Below are 24,946 nucleotides of genomic sequence, written 5' to 3' on the forward strand. Positions count from 1 at the left end.
AGCCCTTGATTCCACTAGCCCCTAGAGCTCTATCTAACTCTTTTAAAAATTCATCCAGTGACTTGGCCTCCACTGCCTTCTGTGGCAGAGAATTCCACAAATTCACAACTCTCTGGGTGAAAAAGTTTTTTATCACCTCAGTTTTAAATGGCCTCCGCTTTATTCTTAGAGCGTGGCCCCTGGTTCTGGACTCCCCCAACATTGGGAACAATTTTCCTGCATCTAGCTTGTCCAGTCCTTTTATACGTCTCTATAAGACCCCCTCTCATCCTTCTAAACTCCAGTGAATACAATTCCAGTCTTTCCTCATATGACACTCCCGCCATCCCGGGTATTAAACCTCGTGAACCTACGCTGCACTGCCTCAATAGCAAGGATGCCCTTCCTCAAATTTACAGCCCAAAACTGCACACGATACCCCAGATGCGATCTCACCAGGGCCCTGTTCAACTGCAGAAGGACCTCTTTATTCCTATACTCAAATCCTCTCGTTATGAAGGCCAACATGCCATTGGCTTTCGAGACCCTTCTTCAGATTCTGAATAGGAAGAATTGAGTCTGATTAAATGTTCCTGCTGCAAGTAAAACTCTCTTGACTCTTAACTCTTGAACCAAAACAAAATGTGGGTGGCACTGCCATATATATATATATATAGATTACATAAACCTGGAGTAACTCAGCGGGTCAGAGAGCATCTCTGGAGAAAAGGGATAGGTGACATCTCGGGTCGACACTCTTCACATATAGTGAACTATTATTTTTGTTTATCATATTGTTTACAGTGTACTATATATTTTTTATATATATACATAAACACACACACACAATTGAGATATAAACATGGTAATCTGTAAACAATATAATAAATGAAATTAAAAGTTGTATATATATACATATATGTGTGATGCTGAACTCTCTCCCCTCCCTTCCTCCTCTCTCCCCTGCCCCTATTGGACCTGGACTTTAACACCCCACACACACGCACATCCAGCACCAGACACTTTAAAAAAATTTTTTTTAACGCATTTGAAGTGACTATATTTTATATTTTATATTTTATGTTGATTGTTGTTTGCTGTGCCTTTTTAATTTTAACTTAGTTTTATGCACTTTGTTCCTCGGGATTGTGGGAAACGGTATTTCGATTTTCTGTCTGTGTAAACTGGCTGAGGATTGACAATAAAATTGACTTTGACTTTGATGTATATTTATAAATATATAAATATATATACTTATATGTGTGTGTTATATATATACCTTTTCACACGCAAACACACCTCTTCTTACTCACTGCTGGACTATGACCCCACAGCTGAGCACGAGGACCATCATTTCACACCGCCTGTTTATCTTCAGTGTAAACCAACATCTGCAGTTCCTTTCTGCACATACACACACAGTATATTCACACACACATATATGTATATATACATACACACGCACGCACACAAACGTCACCTATTCCTTTTCACCAGCGATGCTGCCTGTCCCGCTAAGTTACTCCAGTATTTTGTGTCTATCCACACACACACATATATACATACATACATTTATTTCTATAAATACACTCACGCCTGCACATGTATATATATATATATATTTACATACACAGAATATGTAAACATAGTACTCTAAACAATAAATGGAAAAAAGTGCTATATATATATATATATGTATATACAGTAGAAATCTCAATTATTATATATATAAATATATTTCCCCCCCCTTTCGGACACCTCCTCCTACTTATTCCTGGACCATGATCCCACACATGAGCACCAGGCCTTAATTTTTCGAAGAAGGGCCTCGACACAAAACGTTACCCATTCCTTTTCTAGAGATTCTGCCTGTCCCGCTGAGTTACTACCAGCATTTTGTGTCTATCTTTAGTTTTTACCAGCATCTGCATTTCCTTCCTACACATATATTAGTGTGTGTGTGTTTCTAAATATACCTACAATATATCTACTATATTGACCTGAAAGGTCACCTATTCCTCCTCTCCAGAGATGCCTGACTTGCTGAGTTACTCCAGCACTTTGTGTCTCTCTTCAACATGTAACTTGGCTGGGCAAGCACAGAGCTCGAGGGGTTAAATTTCAGACAAACATTGAAACTGAAAACAAGTGATTTCCTGGAATCCATGTTCTCATTTTTGACCTGGCTATGCACTGCTGGGGCAAGGCAGAATGGCGGCTGCAGGCTTGACGGAAGAGTTGACCTGTGCAGTGTGCCTGGGTTTGTACCAGGACCCTGTGGCACTGCCCTGCCAGCACAGTTTCTGTGCCAAATGTATCAGCGATATCTAGGACCATTAGGAGTCCTTGGGTGGGGTCAACTGTCCTCAATGTCACAGAAGCTTCAAGCCCAGGCCTAGCCTCGTGAAGAACCACACTCTGCAGAACATCGTGGAGAAGTACAGCCAGTGCCAGCCCACTGCCGCTGCTGCCCGGCCCAGCCCCGTGATGTGTGAGTACTGTATCGACAACCCATCCCCGGCTGTGAAGACGTGCCTCAAATGTGAAACCTCCTTCTGCTCCCACCATCTGCAGCTGCATCTGACCAAGCAGATCTACAAGGAGCACGGGCTGATTGAGCCCATTGTCGACTTCACTACCAGGCAGTGCCCAACTCATAAGAAGGTCCTTGAGTTCTACTGCGAGCAGGACCAGGAGTGCGTGTGTGTGTCCTGTACCATCATCGGGAAACACAAATCCCACTCTCTGCTGACTGTGGAGGAGGCAAAGGAGAAAATCAAGGTGAGCAAAGTTCTTGAGGAGTTGGAATTACGGACCAGTTAGCCTGACATCGGTGGTGGGGAAGATGTTGGAGTCAATTATTAAAGAGGTAATAATGGTGCATTTGGATAGCAGTAAAAGGATAAGTCCAAGTCAGCATACATTTTTGAAAGGGAAATCATGCTCGACTAATCTTCTGGAATTTTTTTGAGGATGTGACAAGTAAAATGGATGAAGGGGAGCCAGTGGATGTAGTGTATCTAGACTTTCAGAAAGCGTTTGATAAGGTCCCACAAGGGAGATTGGTGAGCAAAATTAGAGTACATGGTCACTCCACCCTCCCCTCTCCCATCAGGCAGGCGGTACAGAAGTGTGAAAACGCACACCTCCAGATTCAGGGACAGTTTCTCTCCATCTGTCATCAGGCAACTGAACCACCCTATCACCAACTAGAGAGCGGTCCTGACTTCCCATTTACCTCATTGGAGACCCTCAGACTATCTTTAATTGGGCGTCATCTTGGACTAAACTTTATTCCCTTTATCCTGTATCTGTCCACTGTGGACGGCTCGATTGTAATCATGCATAGTCTTTCCACTAACTGGGTAGCATGCAACAAAAAAGTTTTGCACTGTACACCTGACAATAAACTAAACGACTGACATAAACTAAACAAAAGTAACTAAAATAAAAATTATCCAGATGTTCCAGGGATGAGTTGAGGTTCTGGGAGATGGCATCTGCCGTGGCTCTGTTCTGCCAGTCGGTGAATGTAGTGGATCAAGGTTGTCTCGGAGACTGGAGGTGATGGGTGCCATGACCAGCCTCTCGAAGCACTTCACGATGCTTGATGTCAGAGCCACCGAGTGGTAATCAATGTATAAATGGTTATTGTGATTTTATTTGTGAAAAGCAACACTGGTTCACACTGAAGATAGACACAAAACGTCTGACCAAGATGCCCATCTAAGTTAGTTCCATTTGTCTACATTTGGTCCACATCCCTCCAAACCTTTCCTATTCATGTACCTGTCTAAGTGCCCTTTAAATGTTGTTATTAGTACCTGTTTCAACTACCTCCACTGGAAGCTCGTTCTATGTATACACCATCCTCTGAGTGAAAAAGTTGCCCCTCAGCTTCCGATTAAACCTTTCCCCACTCACCTTAAACATATATTCACTAGTTCTTGATTCCTCTACACCGTACGTTCACCCTCACCCTATCAATTCGCTTCATGATTTTATAAATATCCAGAAGATCACCTGTCAGCCTCCTGCACTCTAGGGAATAACGTCCTAGCCTGCCCAATCTCAGGCCCTCAAACCTTGGCAACATCCTCGTAAATCTTCTCTGCACTCTTTCCAGTTTAATAACATCCTTCCTATAGCAAAACGACGTGACAAAAACTGAACAAAATACTTCAAAATGTCATGTATAACTGAAACAGAACTCAACCTCTATATTCAATACCCTGACTGAAGAAACTTTAATGTTCTTTTCTCCCAAGGTCATTTCTGTTGGAAACCCTTTTTGCCTTTCTTGAATTTTTTCTGGCAATGCACTTGAGTTGAGTTTAGTTTGAGTTTACTTTACTGCCACATGTACCAGGGTACAGTGAAAAGCTTTTGTTGCGTGCTGACCGGTCAGAGGAAAGACAATACATGATTATAATTGAGCCATCCAGTGTACAGATACACGATAAAGGGAATAACGTGAAAGTCGAGTAAAGATAGTTTGAGGGTCTCCAATGAGGTAGATCAGGACTGCTCTAGTTGTTGGTCGGATGGTTTTGTTGCCTGGGAAGAACCTGCCCCTGAAACTGGAGGTGTGCGTTTTCCACTGTACCTCAGTACACATGACAATACCCTAAACTAAACTCTACATTTTCACACATCTGCACCTCATGCCTGATGGGAGAAGAGGGAGTGGCTGGGGTAGGCCTCATCCTGGATTATGCTGCTGGCCTTGCCGTGGCAGCCTGAAGTGTAAATGGAGTCAATATATCTCCTGGTTCTTGCGTCTCTTCCTGAAATATTTCTGCTTTCGTTCCAGGGGAAACTCCAGAGTGAGGTCAAGAATCTCCGTGAACATCAGAACGATTGTACAAGTAAACAGCAGAGCCTAAAGCATCAAGAAAATGAAATAAAGGTAAGAAACGTTACATGTAACTGCACTAGGAGAGGGCCTGTCTCATAACCCGGGACCTACTGTATCTGCTTGAAACAGAGATGCCGCTTCCAAATTTTCTTCATGTTATGTGTAGGAAGGAACTACAGATGCTGTTTACACCAAGCAGTTACTAGGCAGGTCAGGGAGCATCTCTGGCGAAAAGGAATAGGTGACCAATTGCTTCCTGAAGAAGGGTCTTGACCATTCCTTCTCTCCAGGGTATCACAAAACGCTGGAGTAACTCAGCAGGTCAGGCAGCATCTCAGGAGAGAAGAAATGGGTGACATTTCGGGTCGAGACCCTTCTTCAGACTGATTCTTCTGAGATGCTGCCTGACCTGCTGAGTTACTCCAGCATTTTGTGATACCTTCGATTTGTAACAGCATCTGCAGTTATTTTCCTACATTCCTTCTCTCCAGAGATGCTGCCTGTCCCGCTGAGTTACTCCAGCATTTTGTGTCTATCCCCATGTTGAACTTGATCATGGAGGTGTACAGTTCATTTCCACAATCCCCTGATCTTCAGTTTTTAGTTTTGTTTTGAGATACACCGTGGAAACTAGCACTTTGGCTCGCACCAACCAGCAACTCCGCACATTCACACTATCCGACACACACTAGGGACAATTTACACATACCTGTACACCAAGCTAACTAACCTACAAACCTGCACATCTTCGGAGTGTGGGCCGAAACTGAAGATCTCGGGGAAACCCACGCAGGTTACGAGGAGAATGTACAAACTCCGAACAGACAGCACCCTTAGTCAGGATCGATCCAGGGTCTCCGGCGCTGTAAGTTAGCAACTCTTACGTTGTGCCACCGTGCCGCCCTTTTTTTGTTCTTGAATGTTAACTTAAAAGAACTGCTCGCAGTGTCATTTTGCGGGACACGGTGGCGCAGCGGTAACGTTGCTACCTCACAGCACCAGAGACCCGGGTTCCATCCTGACCACAGGTGCTGTCTGTACGGAGTTTGTTCGTTCTACCCGTGACCTGCATGGGTCTTCTCCAGGTGCTCTGATTTCCTCCCACACCCCAAAGACGTATAAGTTTGTAGGTTAATTGGCTTGGTATAAATGTAATTTGTCCCTAGTGTGTGCTAGGGTTGTGTTAGTGGGTGGGGATCACTGGTTGGCGCAGACACGGTGGGCGAAGGGCCTGTTTCCGCACTGTATCTCTAAACTAAACTTAACTAAACTGTTTGTGTTGGTTGAATTTTCAGAGGCACATCAAGGAAATGAGGAAAAAACTGTCGACTGAGTTCTCCGGATGGAGGAAGCAATTGGAAGAAGATGAAAAGACTGTACTGAAGATGATCGATGATGAGGAACACCGAGTGCTCAACCGGATCAAGAGCGAATCTGACTCGTTGGTAGAAAAGATGGATAAACTTCAATTAATAGACAAGGAATCCCAAGACCAAAAGGATGCTCTCTCCATTATTCAGGTACTGGTCCAGCCACACAGCCACTGGCAGTATTTTCCTCACACATTCCAAACGCGTACAGGTTTGTAGGTTAAATGGCTTGGTATAAATGTAAATTATCCCTAGTGTGTGTAGGATAGTGTTAGTGTACGGGGTGATCGCTGGTCAGCATGGACTCGGTGGGCCAAAGGGCCTGTTTCCACGCTGTATCTCTAAAGTCTCAATTCTAAACTTAATATCAGTTCTTATATAAAGCCCATAAAGGGTTAAATGATTACTGAAAAATTGCCCCATTGAGGAAATTGGACTTTGTCTCTGGAACTGATGCACTACAATGCGGGAACTATATTTTGCACTCTGTATCTTCTCCTGTGCTCTACCTATTGTATTTGAGTTTGACTTGATTTTAGTTATGGATGGTATATCTGAGCTGTTTAGACAGCATGCAGAACAAAGCTTTTCACGGTACCTCGGTACACGTGACAATTATAAACCTCAACGTAATCGTCATCTGCAGCTGAGTGGTTGAATCTGTGGGGAGAATATGGGGAGAATAAAGTGTATTTAGTGTAAATGAGTGCTTGACAGTCAATGGGCTGAAGGACCTGCATAACTGATTCTTCACTGAAGCAAATGCACTCTTGGTTTAATTCATAAGATCAGAAGACATAGAAGCAGAATATGGCCATTCAGCTCATTGAGACCACTCTGCCATTCAATCATGGCTGATCTATTTTCCCCCCTCACCTCCATTCTCCTGCCTTCTCCCCATAATCTTTGATGCCCAAGAATCTAACAATCTCTGCTTTAAAAGTACCCAATGACATGGCCTCCACAGCCGTCTGTGTCAATTAATTGCAGGAATTCACCACCCTCTGGCCAACGAAACTCCTCATCTCCTTTCTAAAGGTACGTCCTTTTATTCTGAGGCTGTGCCCTCTGGACCTAGACTATCCCACTACTGGAAATATCCTCTCTGCATCCACTCTATCCAGGCCTTTCATAACAGTATAACAGTATAACAGAGCTTTATTTGTCGTTCGGTACCGAAGTACCGAACGAAACTACATAGCAGTCATAGAAAAAAAAAAAGAACACAAGGCACATAGCCCCAACACAAACGTCCATCAGTGACTCCAAACACCCCCTCACTGTGATGGAGGCCACAAAACTTCCACTCTCTTCCCCACGCCCACGGACTGACAGCTCGTCCCCGACAGACCCGCACAGTCCCCGCAAGGGGATGGAAGTCCCCCCGGCCGAATCGCACCGGGCGCTGAAACGTCTCGCGGCCGATGAAAGGCCCCGCAACCAAGCCTTGCGCAGCTAAGTCCCGTGGTCGAGCCGCACCGGGCAATGTTAAGTCCCGCAGCCGAGCCGCACCGGGCGATGTTAAGTCCCGCAGCCGAGCCGCACCGGGCGATGTAAAGTCCCGTGGTCGAGCCGCACCAGCGATGTAAAGTCCCGCAGCCGAGCCGCACCGGGCGATGTAAAGTCCCGCAGCCGAGCCGCACAGAAGGTTTATATTAATATTTATTCTAAGGTGTATTGATTGGTACGGTTATCAGGGGTTATGGCACTAAGGCAGGAGAATGGGGTTGAGAGGGAAAGATAGATCAGCCATGATTGAATGGCGGAGTAGACTTGTTGGGCTGAATGGCCTAATTCTGCCCCTGTGATCTATGAACTATATTTATTTAAATATATATTAAATAAATAAATAGGACGTGAAGAAGCTCCTTGCCAGGTAAGTCCTAATTGAACAAGACTTGGTTCTATTGGGAATATATATTAAGTGGGAAAGGAATTCATGGAAGGAGACTGGTTGAAGCATGGAATCCTGTTGGTAACATTGCTAACCTCCTTGACGGAAAGGGTGGCATGGCGGTAGAGTTGCTGCCTTTCAGCGCCAGAGACCCGGGTTCGAACCTGACTATGGGTGCTGTCTGTCCGTAGTTTGCACGTTCTCCCCATAATGTAGTAGCAGCAGCAGCAATCAGCAGTAGCAGCAGCAGCAGCAGCAATCAGCAGTAGCAGCAGCAGCAATCAGCAGTAGCAGCAGCAGCAGCAGCAGCAAGCAGCAGTAGCAAGCAGCACCTAGCTGTGTTGCTTGGGAGGTAGTGTGTGGGGATTGTGTGGGGATAGTAAGGAGTAAGACCTGTGTGATCTCCCGGACTAGTTTCGATCGCCTAGCTTGGGGTCGGAGAGGAATTTCCCGGATTTTTTCCCAAATTGGCCTGGGTTTTTTATCCGGTTTTTCGCCTCTCCCAGGAGATCACTCAGTTCTTTTGGGTGGGCGGTTGGAGCGGTTGGAGTAGCGGCCGGGCGGTAGGTTTAGTAACCGAGCGCGGGGCTTTTTTGGAGAGTATGACTGCCAGGGCAGTTTTTTGTTCTGGGTGTCAGATGTGGGGAATCTGGGAGTCTGATAGTCTTCCAGACATCCACATCTGCGCCAGGTGTGACGAGATGGGGCTCCTAAGGGACCGTATTAGGAACCTGGAGCGGCAGATTGATGACCTCCGTCTGATCAGGGAGAGTGAGGAGGTTATAGATAGGAGTTACAGGGAGGTGGTCACTCCTAGACCACGGGAGGTAGACAAGTGGGTCACTGTTAGGGGGGGCAAGGAACAGAGGCAGGGACTAGGGAGTACCCCGGTGGCTGTACCCCTTGGAAATAAGTACTCCTGTTTAAGTACTGTTGGGGGGGACAGCCTACCTGGGGGCAACGACGGTGCCCGGGCCTCTGGCAAGGAGTCCGGCCCTGTTGCTCAGAAGGGTAGGGAAAGGAAGAGGAGAGCAGTAGTAATAGGGGACTCTATAGTGAGGGGGTCAGATAGGCGTTTCTGTGGACGCAGTCGGGAGACCCGGATGGTGGTTTGCCTCCCTGGTGCCGGTGTCCGGGATGTGTCTGAGCGTGTCCAGGATATCCTGAAAGGGGAGGGAGAGGAGCCAGAGGTCGTGGTACATATAGGTACCAACAATATAGGTAGGATAAGGGAAGAGGTCCTGAAAGGAGAATTCAGGGGGCTAGGAAGAGAGTTAAAAAAAAGGACTTCCAAAGTAATAATCTCAGGCTTACTGCCTGTGCCACGCGATAGTGAGAATAGGAATGGAGTGAGGTGGAGGATAAATACGTGGCTGAGGAACTGGTGCAGGGAGCAGGGTTTCAAGTTTCTGGATCATTGGGACCTCTTCTGGGGGAAGTATGACCTGTACAAAAAGGACGGGTTGCATCTGAACCCGAGGGGAACCAATATCCTGGCGGGGAGATTTGCTAAAATAACTGCGGAGACTTTAAACTAGTACGGTTGGGGGGAGGGACTCAAACACAGATAGCTAATAGGCAGTGTGTGAGGCAGGAGGCAGAAAAGGGAAACACTCAGACCCAATATGTAGGAGAGAAAGAAGGGAAAAGAAATAAACTGAGAATAAGAAATGATGGGTCCCTTAAATGTGTATATTTTAATGCTAGGAGCATTGTAAGAAAGGTGGATGAGCTTAGAGCCTGGATTGACATCTGGAAGTATGATGTTGTGGCGATCAGTGAAACATGGTTGCAGGAGGGTTGCGATTGGCAATTAAATATTCCAGGATTTCATTGTTTCAGATGTGATAGAATCGGAGGGGCAAGAGGTGGGGGTGTTGCATTGCTTGTCAGGGAGGATATCACAGCAGTGCTTTGGCAGGACAGACTAGAAGGCTCGATTAAGGAGGCTGTTTGGGTGGAACTCAGAAATGAGAAAGGTTTAGCAACACTTATAGGGGTGTATTATAGACCGCCAAATAGGGAACGAGAATTGGAAGAGCAAATATGTAAGGAGATAGCAGATATTAGTAGTAAGCACGGAGTGGTGATTGTGGGTGATTTCAATTTTCCATATATAGACTGGGAATCACATTCTGTTAAAGGGCTGGATGGTTTGGAGTTTGTAAAATGTGTGCAGGATAGTTTTTTGCAGCAATACGTAGAGGTGCCTACCAGAGATGGGGCAGTGTTGGACCTCCTGTTAGGAAATGAGATGGGTCAGGTGACGGAGGTATGTGTTGAGGAGCACTTTGGGTCTAGTGATCATAATGCCATTAGTTTCAATATCATTATGGAGAAGGTCAAATCTGGACCAAGGGTTGAGATTTTGGATTGGAGAAAGGCTAATTTTGAGGAGATGAGAAAGGATTTAAAAGGAGTGAAATGGAAATTGTTGTTTTATGAAAAGGATATAATAGAGAAATGGAGGATATTTAAAGGTGAAATTTTGAGAGTACAGAGTCTTTATGTCCCTGTTCGGTGGAAAGGAAAGAATAATAATTTGAAAGAGCCATGGTTTTCCAGGGAAATTGGACACTTGGTTCGGAAAAAGAGGGAGATATACAATAAATATAAGCGGCAGGGAGTAAATGAGGTTCTTGAGGAATATAAAGAATGTAAAAGGAATCTTAAAAAGGAAATTAGAAAAGCGAAAAAAAGATATGAGGCTGCTTTGGCAAGTAATGTAAAAGTAAACCCCAAGGGGTTCTACAGATATGTCAATAGCAAAAGGATAGTGAGGGATAAAATTGGTCCATTAGAGAGTCAGAGTGGACAGCTATGTGCTGAGCCGGAAGAAATGGGGGAGATATTAAACAATTTCTTTTCTTCGGTATTTACCGAGGAGAAGGATATTGAATTATGTGAGGTAAGCGAAACAAGTAGAGTAGTGATGGAAATTAGGAGGATTAAAGAAGAGGAGGTACGGACACTTTTGAAGAATATAAAAGTGGATAAGTCTCCAGGTCCTGATAGGATATTCCCTAGGACATTGAGGGAAGTTAGTGCAGAAATAGCAGGGGCTATGACGGAAATATTTCAAACGTCATTAGAAACAGGGATGGTGCCGGAAGATTGGCGCATTGCGCATGTTGTGCCTTTGTTTAAAAAAGGTTCTAAAAGTAAACCTAGCAATTATAGACCTATTAGTTTGACGTCTGTGGTGGGAAAATTAATGGAAAAGATACTTAGGGACAATATATATAATTATTTGGATAATCAAGGCCTGATTAGAAACAGTCAACATGGATTTGTGCCTGGAAGGTCATGTTTGACTAATCTTCTTGAATTTTTTGAAGAGGTTACCAGGGAAATTGATAAGGGCAAGGCTGTGGATGTTGTCTATATGGACTTCAGTAAGGCATTTGACAAGGTTCCACATGGAAGGTTGATTAAGAAGGTTAAATCGTTGGGTATTAATAGTGAGGTTGCAAGATGGATTCAACAATGGCTGAATGGGAGATACCAGAGGGTAATGGTTGACAATTGTATGTCAGGTTGGAGGCCAGTGTCTAGTGGAGTGCCCCAAGGATCTGTGTTGGGTCCACTGTTGTTTGTCATTTACATTAATGATCTGGATGATGGTGTGGCAAATTGGATTAATAAATATGCAGATGATACTAAGATAGGTGGAGTAGTTGATAGTGAGGTAGATTTTCAAAGTCTACAGAGAGACTTGGGCCTTTTGGAAGGGTGGGCTGAAAGATGGCAGATGGAGTTTAATGCTGATAAGTGTGAGGTGCTGCATTTTGGTAGGACAAATCAAAATAGGACGTACAGGGTAAATGGTAGGGAATTGAGGAATGCAGTGGAACAGAGGGATCTGGGAATAACTGTGCATTGTTCCCTGAAGGTGGAATCTCATGTGGATAGGGTGGTGAAGAAGGCGTTTGGTATGCTTGCCTTTATAAATCAGAGCATCGAGTATAGAAGTTGGGATGTAATGTTGAAATTGTACAGGGCATTGGTGAGGCCAAATCTGGAGTATGGTGTGCAGTTCTGGTCGCCAAATTATAGGAAGGATGTCGACAAAATGGAGAGGGTACAGAGGAGATTTACTAGAATGTTGCCTGGGTTTCAGCACTTAGGCTATAGAGAGAGGTTGAACAGGTTGGGTCTTTATTCTTTGGAGCGTAGAAGGTTGAGGGGGGACTTGATAGAGGTTTTTAAAATTTTGAGAGGGACGGACAGAGTTGACGTGGGTAGGCTTTTCCCTTTGAGAGTGGGGAAGATTCCAACAAGGGGACATAGCTTCAGAATTGAGGGACAAAGGTTTAGGGGTAACATGAGGGGGAACTTCTTTACTCAGAGGGTTGTGGCTGTATGGAATGGGCTTCCGGTGGAAGTGGTGGAGGCTGGCTCGATTTTATTATTTAAGAGTAAATTGGATAGGTATATGGATAGGAGGGGATTGGAGGGTTATGGTCTGAGTGCAGGTAGATGAGACTAGGTTAGGGAGAATGGTCGGCGTGGACTGGTAGGGCCGGACAGGCCTGTTTCCATGCTGTAGTTGTTATATGTTATATGTTATATGACCTGCGTGTGTTTTGTCTGTGCTCTTCGGTCTCCTCCCACATTCCAAAGATGTACAGCTTTGTAGGTTAATTGGGTTGGTGTAATTGTAAAATTGTCAATAGTGGGTGTAGGGTAGTGTTAATGTCCGGTGATCGCTAGTCGGTGCGGACTTAGTGGACTGAAGGGCCTGTTTCCGTGCTGTATCTCTAAACTAAACTAAACTCAAACTTCAAATCACTTCAAATCTTCAAATCTCCCATCCAAATTGAATGAGATTTATTCCTGATTTGGGCAGATACAGAGATAGGAATGGCTTAGAGTGATATCGGTCAAACTTGGTAAATGGGATAAGCACAGATTTTCAACTTGGTCAGCATGGACAGGGTGGGCTGAAGGGCCAGTTTCGATGCTGCTAATTCTATGACACTATGACTTTGAGATCAGCTTTACTTTACTTCAGAGATACAGTGATGAAACAGGCCCTTCTGCCCACAGGGTCTGCACCAACCCCGCAGGTTTGTAGGTTAATTGGCCGACTAAGTTGTCCCTAAAGTATAGGGAATGGATGAGAATGTGGGATAACATAGAACTAGAGTGAACGGGGTGATTGATAGTCAGCATGGACTTGGTAACCCATTCACACTAGTTCTCTGTTATCCCAATTTCTCATCCACTTCCTACACATTAGAAGCAAGTTACAGATGCCAAATAACCTACAAACTTGTACGTCCTTGGGATGCGTGAGGAGACCGGAGCACCCAGAGGAAACCCACGTGGTCACAGGGAGAATGTGCAAACTCCTCTCAGTCTCTTGACCCGAGATCAGGATCGAACCTGGGTCTCTGATGCTGTGAGGCAGCAACTCCACAAGCTGCACCACTATGCTCCCCAAACAGGCTAAAACCCATTTCCCTAATCTAAAGGGTTGATAACAAAGGGACAAAAAATAATTAGTCAAAGGATTAAAAGGGAAGTTGAAAAATATGTAACACTAAATGCTGGAGTAACTCAGCAGGACTAACAACATCTCTGGATAGAAGGAATGGGTGACGTTTCACGTCGAGACCCTTCTTCAGACTGAGAGTCAGGGGAGATGGAGACACAGACATAAGGAATGGAAATATGTCAAAACAAGAGATCAAAAGTGAGGAGCATCATGGAAAATGTAGAAAAGACCATTGTCAGCTAGGGGAAGATGACAACAAAACAAACAGAGACAAAATATAATCATTGAGACAATCAGACTGGCCAGAGACTAGGAAGGGGGAGGATGGAGAGAGGAAAGCAAGGGTTACTTGAAGTCAGCAAAGTCAATATTCATACAATTTACATAATTCATACATATCAAAATATTTTGTAAGTTCATAAGTTATTGGAGTAGAATTAGGCCATTTGGCCCATTAAGTCTACTCCGACATTCAATCATGGCTGATCCATCTTTCCCTGTCAACCCTTCTGCCTTCTCTCCATAACCCCTGACACCCGTACTAATCAACTGTTTTCTGAAACTCACTGCCTGGAAGAGTTAATTTGGTTTCTCTCTGTGGTTTTAAATGCTCACAGCTTGGCAATATCACACCGTCCCCAGATGCCGCTGGGCATCGGACCTACTTGCATTCAAACCTTTTAGGATCAAATCCATACTTCAACCAGACTTGTATGGATGAGATGGGATTGTGAGTATTATCACAAATCATTCCATAGTCCTCAAGGATGTCAAGACTGGGGGGGGGGGGGGTGGAGTTGGATTCATAGGAGGTGGTCTTGGAGGGAGAGGATGCTCCTCAAACTGCAGAGCATCTTGGACAATACAGCTCCCCCCTCCATGAGACGCAGGTCAACCCGAGGAGCACCTTCAGCAACAGACTGGTTCCACCAAGATGTAGCACAGAACGCCACTGGAGATCCTTCTTCCCTGTGGCTATCAAACTGTCCAACTCCTCCCCGTTCTGATGTGGGATAGACTGACTCCCCTCCCCAATTTTTACACTTCCCCAATCTTTTCCACTCATCACTTTAATTTCATGTTTCATGTATTTTGTGCTTTTAAGTCTACTCCGTCATTCAATCATGGCTGATTTATCTTTCCCTCTCAACCCTTCTCCTGCCTTCTACCCATAACCTCTGACATCGGTACAGATCAACTGTTTTCTGAAACTCACTGCCTGGAAGAGTTAATTTGGTTTCTCTCTGTGGTTTTAGTTGGACACAGTTTGGCAATACAATACCGTTCCGAAATGTGCCTCTGAGCCACGTGCATTCAAACCACATGGGATCAAATCCATACTTCGACCAGACTCACATGAACGAGATGGAAACGTGAGTATTACCACAAATCATTCCATAGTCCTCAAGGATGTCAAGACTGGGGGGGGGGGTGGAATTGGATTCACGGGAGGTGGTCTTGGAGGGGAGGATGCTCGTCAAACTGCAGAGCATCCTGGACAATACAGCTCCCCGCCTCCATGACACACTGGTCAACCTGAGGAGCGCCTTCAGCTACAGACTGGTTCCACCAAGATACAGCACAGACCACCACAGGAGATCCTTCTTCCCTGTGGCTATCAAACTGTACAACTCCTCCCCCTTCTGATGTGGGATAGACTGACTCCCCTCCCCAATCTTTTCCACTCGTCACTTTAATTTCATGTTTCATGTATTTCGTGCTTTTATGACTGTTGGCAGATCAATCTTCCTCTTTAAATAAATTTCTATCCTTTCGTTTCATAGAAAGTACGAAACGCCGTGAAAACTGCTGTCATTAACCAGGAAAAAAAAGATTTACATGGATGTTGCCAGGACTCGAGGGTCTGAGCTACAGGGAGAGGTTGAGTAGCCTGGGACTATTTCTTGGAGAACAGGAGGCTGAGCGGTGATCTTATAGAGGTGTATACAATCATGAGAGGAATAGATCAGGTAGACACACAGTCGCTTGCCCAGAGTAGGGGAATCGAGAACCAGAGGACATAGGTTTACGGTGACGGGCGAAAAGATATAATAGGAAACAGTGGGGCAAATTTTCACTCAGTGGGTGGTGGATGAATGGAACGAGTGGCCAAAGGAGGTAGCTGAGGCAAGAGCAATAACAATAAAGGACTCTTGGACAGGTACATGGAAAGGTCAGGTTTAGAGGGGTATGGAAAAAGACGTGCAGGTATGTAGGTTAATTGGCTGGGTAAAGGTAAAAATTGTCCCTAGTGGGTGTAGGATAGTGTGAATGTGCGGGGATCGCTGGGCGGCACGGACTTGGTGGGCCGAAAAGGCCTGTTTCCGGCTGTATATGATATGATATGATATGAAATGCAAGCAGGTGGGATCAGTGTAGATGGGACATCTTGGTCAGCATGGGTAGGTTGGGCCCGAGGGCTGTTTCCATGCTGTAAGACTCCATGACTTATCCTATGACTCAGGAACTCATTGAGCTGATCAGCATCTGTGGAGGCAAACAGGCAGGAGCAAGAGTGTCGAGGGGAGACGGTCAGTATAGAGGTGATGGGGTGGGGTGTGCCAGGGATGCAATTGATGGAGAAACAGGAGAGTCATAATCATAGTGTCATACAGCATGGAAACAGGCCCTTTGGCCCGACTTTCCCACACCGACCAACATGCCACATCTACACTAGTCCCACGTGCCTGTGTATGGCCCATAGCCCTCTAAACCTTTCCTTTCCAAGCATCCATCCATGTCCTTTAAATAATGTTATAGTTCCTGCCTCCACTACCTCCCCTGGCAGCTCGTTGCATACACCCACCAACCTCTATGTGAAAAAGCTACTCCTCAGGTTTCCATTAAATCTTTCCTCTCTGACCTTAAACCTCTGTCCTCTAGTTTCTGATTTCTCTACCCTGGATTAAAGACTCTGATCATTCACCCTATCTATTCCCCTTGTGATTTTTTACACCTGTTGAAGATCATCCCTCATCCTCCTATGCTCCAAGGAATGCTTTTCTGATTAGTACGGGTGTCAGGGGTTATGGGGAGAAGTCCGGAGAATCGGGTTAGGAGGGAGAGATAGATCAGCCACGATTGAATGGTGGAGTAGACTAAATGGGCCAAATGGCCTAATTTTGCTCCTATAACTTATGAACCTATGAATAAAGTCCTAGCCTGCTCAACCTCCCCCTATAGCTCAGACCCTCAAGTCCTGGCAACGTTCTCGTAAATCTTCTCTGCTCTCTCTCATTAAAATTTTAGCAGCAAGGTTGATAGTCAGAAATTTTAAATTAACTAGACCAAGTGGACCCGTTGGGCCCATTCCTCGTAGAGGGGGGACAGGGGAGAGGGTGTCGTCACTGAGTGAGCCCTATTTCCCCCCTCCCCCTCTCCTGACCCCCACCTCTCTCCCTCCCCCCACTCTCCCCACCCCCACTCTCTCCTGCCCCCCCACCCCTACTGTTCCCCCACCCCCTTCCCGCCCACCCCCACTCTACCCCTCCTCAGCCCGCCCCCACTCTCCCCCTCCTCGCACTCTCGCCCTCCAGCCCCCACCCCCACTGCCCCCCTAGCCCCACCGTCCCCTCCACCCACTCGGCCGCCACGCCCACTCCCCTCCGTGGAGCAGTTGGCTGCGAAAAGCACTTACCGGTGCCCGTGCGTTCAACGCTGACTGGTGACGTGCGAGTCTCTGCCGGGCGAGAGGCGAGGGGAGACGGGCGAGGGAACGACTGGGGCCGGGCGAGGGGAGAGGGAATGACTGAGTCCGGGCGAGAGGAGACGGGCGAGGGATGGACTGAGGTCGGGGCCAGGCCAGGGGAGACGGAAGGACTGAGCGCGGGCGGGCGGCAGCGCTGCCGGTGGCCATCTTGTTTTGGCGAGTGAGGAGCAAATTAAGTGGAAGGTGGGGCATTGTGACGTCACACACTGAGGAGTCTGAGGAAATGGGTTATGAAGTGAATTCTCAAAGTTTAAAATCTCTGTAGCATTAAAAATGTAGCTTCAATTTGAATGAGAGTTGTTACATATTATGGGCAGGATAATGGTGAGTAAGGTGGTGCAAAAATTGTGGCCCTATGGTGTACCGTTTTGGCTTTGCGAACCATAAAAGTTATGCTGTGGTCAAACACAAAAACATTCGTAGAGAGTTTTAGATAGAGAGTTTTAGATAGAGAGTTTTAGAGAGAGTTTTAGATAGAGAGTTTTAGAGAGAGAGAGAGAGAGAGAGTTTTAGAGAGAGAGTTTTAGAGAGAGAGAGAGAGTTTTAGATAGAGAGTTTTAGAGAGAGAGAGAGAGAGTTTTAGAGAGAGAGTTTTAGAGAGAGAGAGAGAGTTTTAGAGAGAGAGAGAGTTTTAGAGAGAGAGAGTTTTAGAGAGAGAGAGAGAGAGAGTTTTAGAGAGAGAGTTTGAGAGAGAGTTTTAGAGAGAGAGAGAGAGAGAGAGAGAGAGAGTTTTAGAGAGAGAGTTTTAGAGAGAGAGAGAGAGTTTTAGAGAGAGAGAGAGAGTTTTAGAGAGAGAGAGAGAGAGAGAGAGAGTTTTAGAGAGAGAGAGAGAGAGAGAGAGTTTTAGAGAGAGAGTTTTAGAGAGAGAGAGAGAGAGATTTTTAGAGAAAGAGAGAGAGAGAGAGAGTTTTAGAGAGAGAGAGAGAGAGAGAGTTTTAGAGAGAGAGTTTTAGAGAGAGAGAGAGTTTTAGAGAGAGAGAGAGAGAGAGAGTTTTAGAGAGAGAGAGAGAGAGAGAGAGAGAGAGAGAGAGAGTTTTAGAGAGAGAGAGAGAGAGAGTTTTAGAGAGAGAGAGAGAGTTTTAGAGAGAGAGAGTTTTAGAGAGAGAGAGAGTTTTAGAGAGAGAGTTTTAGAGAGAGAGAGAGAGAGTTTTAGAGAGAGAGAGAGAGAGTTTTAGAGAGAGAGAGAGAGTTTTAGAGAGAGTTTTAGAGAGAGTTTTAGAGAGAGAGAGTTTTAGAGAGAGTTTTAGAGAGAGAGAGTTTTAGAGAGAGAGAGTTTTAGAGAGAGTTTTAGAGAGAGAGAGTTTTAGAGAGAGAGAGTTTTAGAGAGAGAGAGTTTTAGAGAGTTTTAGAGAGAGAGTTTTAGAGAGAGTTTTAGAGAGAGAGAGTTTTAGAGAGAGAGAGAGAGAGAGAGAGAGAGAGAGAGAGAGAGAGAGAGAGAGAGAGAGAGAGAGAGAGAGAGAGAGAGAGAGAGAGAGAGAGAGAGAGAGAGAGAGAGAGAGAGAGAGAGAGAGAGATAGATAGATAGATGTGATGAAGGGTTTACAGAGAGTTAAAAACTTTGATTCTGTAACCCACTGTCTGGGAAAGTTTTCATATTTATTCTAATTCTTTTCATTACTATTATTATTTTAGGTACTACATTGATGGGTACAATAGACAATAGGTGCAGGAGTAGGCCATTCGGCCCTTCGAGCCAGCACCGCCATTCAATGGGATCATGGCTGATCATTCTCAATCAGTACCCCGTTCCTGCTTTCTCCCCATACCCCCTGACTCTGCTATCCTTAAGAGCTCTATCTAGCTCTCTCTTGAATGTATTCAGAGAATTGGCCTCCACTGCCCTCTGAGGCAGAGAATTCCACAGATTCACAACTCTCTGACTGAAAAAGTTTTTCCTCATCTCTGTTCTAAATGGCCTACCCCTTATTCTTAAACTGTGGCCCCTGGTTCTGGACTCCCCCAACATTGGGAACATGTTTCCTGCCTCTAATGTGTCCAACCCCTTAATAATCTTATACGTTTCGATAAGATCCCCTCTCATCCTTCTAAATTCCAGTGTATACAAGCCTAGTCGCTCCAGTCTTTCAACATATGAAAGTCCCGCCATTCCGGGAATTAACCTAGTAAACCTACGCTGCATGCCCTCAATAGCAAGAATATCCTTCCTCAAATTTGGAGACCAAAACTGCACACAGTACTCCAGGTGCGGTCTCACTAGGGCCCTGTACAACTGCAGAAGGACCTCTTTGCTCCTATACTCAACTCCTCTTGTTATGAAGGCCAACATTCCATTGGCTTTCTTCACTGCCTGCTGTACCTGCATGCTTCCTTTCAGTGACTGATGCACTAGGACACCCAGATCACGTTGTACTTCCCCTTTTCCAAACTTGACACCATTCAGATAATAATCTGCCTTCCTATTCTTACCACCAAAGTGGATAACCTCACACTTATCCACATTAAACTGCATCTGCCAAGCATCCGCCCACTCACACAACCTGTCCAAGTCACCCTGCAACCTCATAGCATCTTCCTCACAGTTCACACTGCCACCCAGCTTTGTATCATCTGCAAATTTGCAGCGGAGATGTTCAAAAAGGCACTTGGAATCAAAGTCAATCCCTTCATTTGGATGATGCTAGGTACAGTGAATTCTTTGTTTTTATGATCATAGGTGCTGACAAAGTTCCAAAAAAGTGTTCATCCCTTTCTTCGTCCCCCACACGTCCCCCTTTGTTCTCTCGGCGGCCTCCCCACACGGGTACATGGAAAGGTCAGGTTTAGAGGAGTATGGGCTAAACGCAGGCAGGTGGGACCAGTGTAGATGGGGCATCTTGGTCAGCATGGGTAAGTTGGGCCTGAGGGCTGTTTCCATGCTGTAAGACTCCATGACTTATCCTAGGACTCAGGAACTCATTAAGTTGATCAGCATCTGTGGAGGCAAACAGACAGGAGCAAGAGTGTCGAGGGGAGACGGTCAGTATAGAGGTGATGGGGTGGGGTGTGCCGAGACACCGAGCACTCGTTCCGTGCTGGTTTTCCCATAAGCCGCGGCGCCAGGTGTAACGAGTCCTCCTCCATCGTCAGTCCACGGCAGGTGAGTCCGGCCTGCTGCTCTCCAGGAGTGTCCTGGGCTGCTGGGAGAGCCAGGTACGAAAGTGAAGCGCACATGTTTACTTTGGAGCTATCGCACGGAAACAGGCTAATTTTGGGCCCGACATCTGAGGAAGGATGTGCTGACTCCGGAGAGGGTCCAGACGAGGTTTATACAAGAATGATCCCAGGAATGAGCGAGTTAACAAACGATGAGCATTTGACAGCAGTGGGCCTGTACTCGCTGGAGTTTAGAAGGATGAGGGGGGACCTCATTGAAAGGAGATGGGAAGGAATTTCTTTAGTCAGAGGGTGGTGAATCTATGGAATTCATTGCCACAGAAGGCTCTGGAGGCCAAGTCAATTGATATTTTTAAGGCAGAGACAGAAAGATTGTCGATTAGTACAGGTGTCAGGGGTTACGGGGCGGGCGGGAGAATGGGGTTAGGAGGGAGAGATAGATCAGTCATAATTGAATGATAGAATAGACGATGGGCCAAATGGCCTAATTCTGCTTCTCGAACTAATGAACTTATGAAGATTGCCCCTGGGAAATCTCCAGTCACCAGAAAAACAATATATTTCACAAGATGCTGGAGTAACTCAGCAGGTCAGGCAGCATCTCAGGAGAGAAGGAATGGGTGACGTTTCGGGTCGAGACCCTTCTTCAGACTGTCTGAAGAAGGGTCTCGACCCGAAACGTCACCCATTCCTTCTTTCCTGAGATGCTGCCTGACCTGCTGAGTTACTCCAGCATCTTGTGAAATAAATACCTTTGATTTGTACCAGCATCTGCAGTTGTTTTCTTACACTAGAAAAACAATATAGATTTTACAGATGGTAACTGTGATGCATTAATCATTTGTAATTTAGTTTAGTTTAGAGATCACCCATGGTCAGCCATGTCCGTGGGAGGGCCCAAGAAGCTTAGAGATACAGCGTGGAAACAGGTCCTTCAGCCCACTGATTCTGCACCGACCAGCAATCCACGCACATTAACTCTATCCTACACACACCAGGGACAATTTACAATTATACCAAGCCAATTAACCTGCAAGTCTTTGGAGTGTGGAAGGAAACCAGGGCACCCAAAGAAAACCCATGCAGTCACGGGGAGAATGTACAAACTCTGTATAGACAGCACTCGTAGTCGGGATCGTGCCCGCGTCTCTGTCGCTCAAAGCACTGTAAGGCAGCAACTCCACCTCTGCGTCAAGGTGCTGCCCGAAATGGTAATTATTTGAAGCTTCTGAATGGAAATGAATAAAACCACTGTTCACTCTTTCATTATAGAAACACCACGTCTCAGGATATCTGCGTGGATCTGTCCACCATCATGTCTTCCATCCAAATGAAGATGAGCGAATATCAAAAGTACCAAAGAAGCATCCTACCGCTCCCCGACAGCCTTCCTGACGCTATCCGGCTTCAGCAGCTCACCCAGCTGGCGGCGCGTCTTTTTCGCACGGCCCACCTGCAGTTCCCCCACCCGCCACCGGAGGTCGCTGGTGGTCGGACCCAGGAGCCGCACGCAGCCTGCCGGCAGTTCCTCCATACACCACTGGAGGTCGCTGGTGGTCGGATCGGCCCGCACAGCCGCCCGTTTTCATGGACACCAGCAGAGGGGGTTGGTGCTACTTCCATCGGCGGTGGGGCCCTTCGGCCCGTCAATGCCGGCAGCCCTGTTCGTTCCCTGGAAACGCAGGGGCCGGCCGTCAGTGATTGCTTCGGCGGCCGGCCAGATTCATCGTGTGTTTGCGTGGGACCGCCGCTCCGGTGCTCGTTTCCTTGTGGACACCGGGGTGGAGGTGAGCGTTGTTCCCCCTTCGCGTGCTGACCTCCGCAGTGGCAACCGTGGCCCCCTCATCGCCGCAGCCAACGGGACTTCGATCCGATCATATGGGATGCGCACGATCTCCCTCAACTTCGGATCGGGCCGCTTCTCGTGGCCATTCGTGATCGCGGATGTGTCCCAGCCATTGCTGGGTATGGATTTCCTACGGGCACATTCCCTGCTCGTGGACGTTAAGCTGCAGCGTTTAGTGCACTCCGTCACCTTGCAGCCCGTTTTCCTCCGCTTGGGCGACCCGGTCGTGCGTCCTGATGGGCCCCTGTCGTCCGTGGACGCTACGTTTTCGCGAATTCTGGCCGAATTCCCCGATATCCTGGACCCCCGGTTCCACTCCGCCGCCCCAAAGCATGGGGTGGTGCACCAAATTCCCACTACTGGCCCGCCCTTGTACACCCGGGCGCGGCATCTTCCACCGGACAAGCTCCGTCTAGCTCGGGAGGAGTTCCGTCTTATGGAGTCACTGGGGATCGTGCGCCGCTCAGACAGCCCGTGGGCGTCCCCGCTCCATATGGTCCCCAAGGCAGACAGTGGTTGGCGTCCTTGCGGGGATTACCGCTGGCTTAACGATGCCACAATCGCCGACAGGTATCCGGTCCCTCACATTCAGGACTTTAATGCACACCTGGCTGGGGCCACGGTGTTTTCTAAGGTCGATCTGGTGCGTGGCTATAACCAGATTCCCATCCACCCCGACGACGTCCCCAAGACGGCCATCGTGACGCCATTTGGCCTTTTCGAATTCCTCCGTATGCTGTTTGGACTCAAGAACGCTGCGCAAGCCTTTCAGCGGCTTATGGACTGTGTGTGCCGTGGCCTGGAATTTGTGTTCGTGTACCTTGATGATATTTTGGTGGCGAGCCGCTCGAGACAGGAGCATGCTGCCCATCTCCGCCAACTATGCCAAACTGCAAAAGTACAGCGGCATGTGCGTGCGCCGCTCCAGGAGTTCCCCGTCCCTCGCCACCGTTTTGACCACATACATGTGGACATCGTGGGGCCGCTGCCACCTTCGCGGGGTTTCACCTACCTCCTGACTATGGTGGACCGTTTCACGCGGTGGCCGGAGGCAGTTCCACTGCCGGACACGTGTGCCTCTACTTGCGCCCGTGCCTTGGCGGCTCACTGGATTGCCAGGTTTGGGGTTCCGCTTGACATTACGTCCGACAGAGGCCCGCAATTCACCTCCGAGCTGTGGTCATCCATGGCCCAGCTGCTGGGGGTTAACCTGCACCGCACCACAGCGTACCATCCGCAGGCGAACGGCCTGGTGGAGCGTTTCCACCGCCAGCTCAAGGCCGCTCTGAAGGCCCGGCTCGTTGGCCCGGACTCGGTCGACGCGTTGCCGTGGGTTTTACTGGGCGTCCGCACCGCCCCCAAGGAGGACTTGGCCACCTCCTCGGCGTAATTGGTGTACGGGGCTCCGCTGACAGTGCCCGGGGAGTTCGTTCCCTCCGCCCAGGGTAAGGCAGAACAGCCCTCGGCCGCCCTGCAACGCCTTCGGGAGACGGTGGGCTCGCTGGCGCTGGTGCCGACGTCTCGCCACGGTTCGGTGCGGTCACATGTCCCTTCCGTCCTGCAGGACTGCCCTTTTGTCTTCCTGCGCCGGGATGCCCACCGGACACCCCTTCAGTGGCCTTATGAGGGACCGTTCAAAGTGCTTGAGCGGGGCTCTGCCACCTTCGTGTTGGACATGGGGGGTCGTCCTGAGACGGTCTCTCTTTCGCGGCTGAAGCCAGCGCACGTGGACGTTAGCCAGCCGGTTCTACTGGCGCGGCCTCGCCCTCGGGGTCGCCTCCCGTCCCGGCCCTTACCCCCGGAGTTCCCACGGGTGCCTTTTCCTGGCGGGGTGGTTCCGGTTCCTGCGCCCGCTGTGGCGCGCATGCGGGCTGGCCGTTTCGTTCGTCCCCCTGTCCGTTTCGTGCCTTCGGTTCTTGGGGGGGGGGGGGGTCCTGTGGCGGCGCCCGGGGGCTAGGCCACTCCCTTGGTCATTCCACTCGGCACTCAGTGGACAGGGGGGATTAGGTCACTTCCTGGGTCAGTTCCCTTGGGTCAGGTGGTCTTGGGCTATAAAGGGCTTTGGGTGTGTCGACTCACGAGTTTTAGTGCGGTGTGAGTGTTCGTCGCAGAATAAAGTATCGTTACTACTTACCTGGCGTCTGGCCTGATTTCTGTGACGTAATAAAGTTGTGTCTTTACTATCAGTGTCTGACGGTGTTTGTTATTTTCGAGCTTATTTCGGGCTTTAACAGTGAGAGGGGAAAGACTTAACACCAAGCAGAAGGGCAACTTTTTCCACACAAAGGATGGTGAGTATATGGAACGAACTGCCAGAGGAGATAGTTGAGACAGGTACTATCACAAAATTAAAAAAAACATTTGGACAAGTACACGGATAGGAAAGATTAGTAAGATATGGGCCAAAACCAGGCAGGTGGGATTAGTGTAGATGGGGCATGTTGGTTGGCGTGGCCAAGTTGGGCCGAAGAGCCTGTTTCCAAGCTCTATAATACGGACTGTCCTCAAGCCATCTTCATTACCTGTCCCCAAATTCCCCAGACTTCATTCTTTCTCCACAGCAAAACCAGAGGAGACATACTTGAGAATTTGTCCTTTTCTTACCTTGTTATCCTCTTCTCCTTAATATACATAAAATCTCTTTGGATTTTTCTTAATTATTATCTGCCTGAGCTA

At 47.4% G+C, this 24,946-nt stretch overlaps 1 protein-coding gene across 2 annotated transcripts; it reads left to right on the forward strand.

The window, feature by feature from the left end:
- The first annotated feature begins 2,311 nt into the window (after positions 1-2,311).
- On the forward strand, positions 2,312-24,436 carry LOC144598611 (uncharacterized). Of its 2 annotated transcripts, XM_078408812.1 has the most exons (5): positions 2,312-2,760; positions 4,793-4,888; positions 6,133-6,357; positions 14,858-14,974; positions 21,697-24,436. In XM_078408812.1, the coding sequence occupies exon 5, from the start codon at positions 22,074-22,076 to the stop codon at positions 23,658-23,660; it is 1,587 nt and encodes a 528-aa protein (XP_078264938.1). In that variant the 5' UTR covers positions 2,312-2,760; positions 4,793-4,888; positions 6,133-6,357; positions 14,858-14,974; positions 21,697-22,073; the 3' UTR covers positions 23,661-24,436. The 2 variants fall into 2 exon arrangements, with proteins under 2 accessions (XP_078264938.1, XP_078264939.1); XM_078408813.1 differs by lacking the exons at positions 2,312-2,760; positions 4,793-4,888; positions 6,133-6,357; positions 14,858-14,974 and adding an exon at positions 19,878-19,952.
- Positions 24,437-24,946: the final 510 nt, after the last annotated feature.

Source organism: Rhinoraja longicauda, chromosome 12, assembly GCF_053455715.1.
Source record: "Rhinoraja longicauda isolate Sanriku21f chromosome 12, sRhiLon1.1, whole genome shotgun sequence".
Classification (NCBI taxonomy): domain Eukaryota; kingdom Metazoa; phylum Chordata; class Chondrichthyes; order Rajiformes; family Arhynchobatidae; genus Rhinoraja; species Rhinoraja longicauda.

Excerpts from the sequence above, each read along its gene's own strand:
- LOC144598611 (XM_078408812.1), top strand. The coding sequence starts at position 22,074 with ATGCCGGCAGCCCTGTTCGTTCCCTGGAAACGCAGGGGCCGGCCGTCA.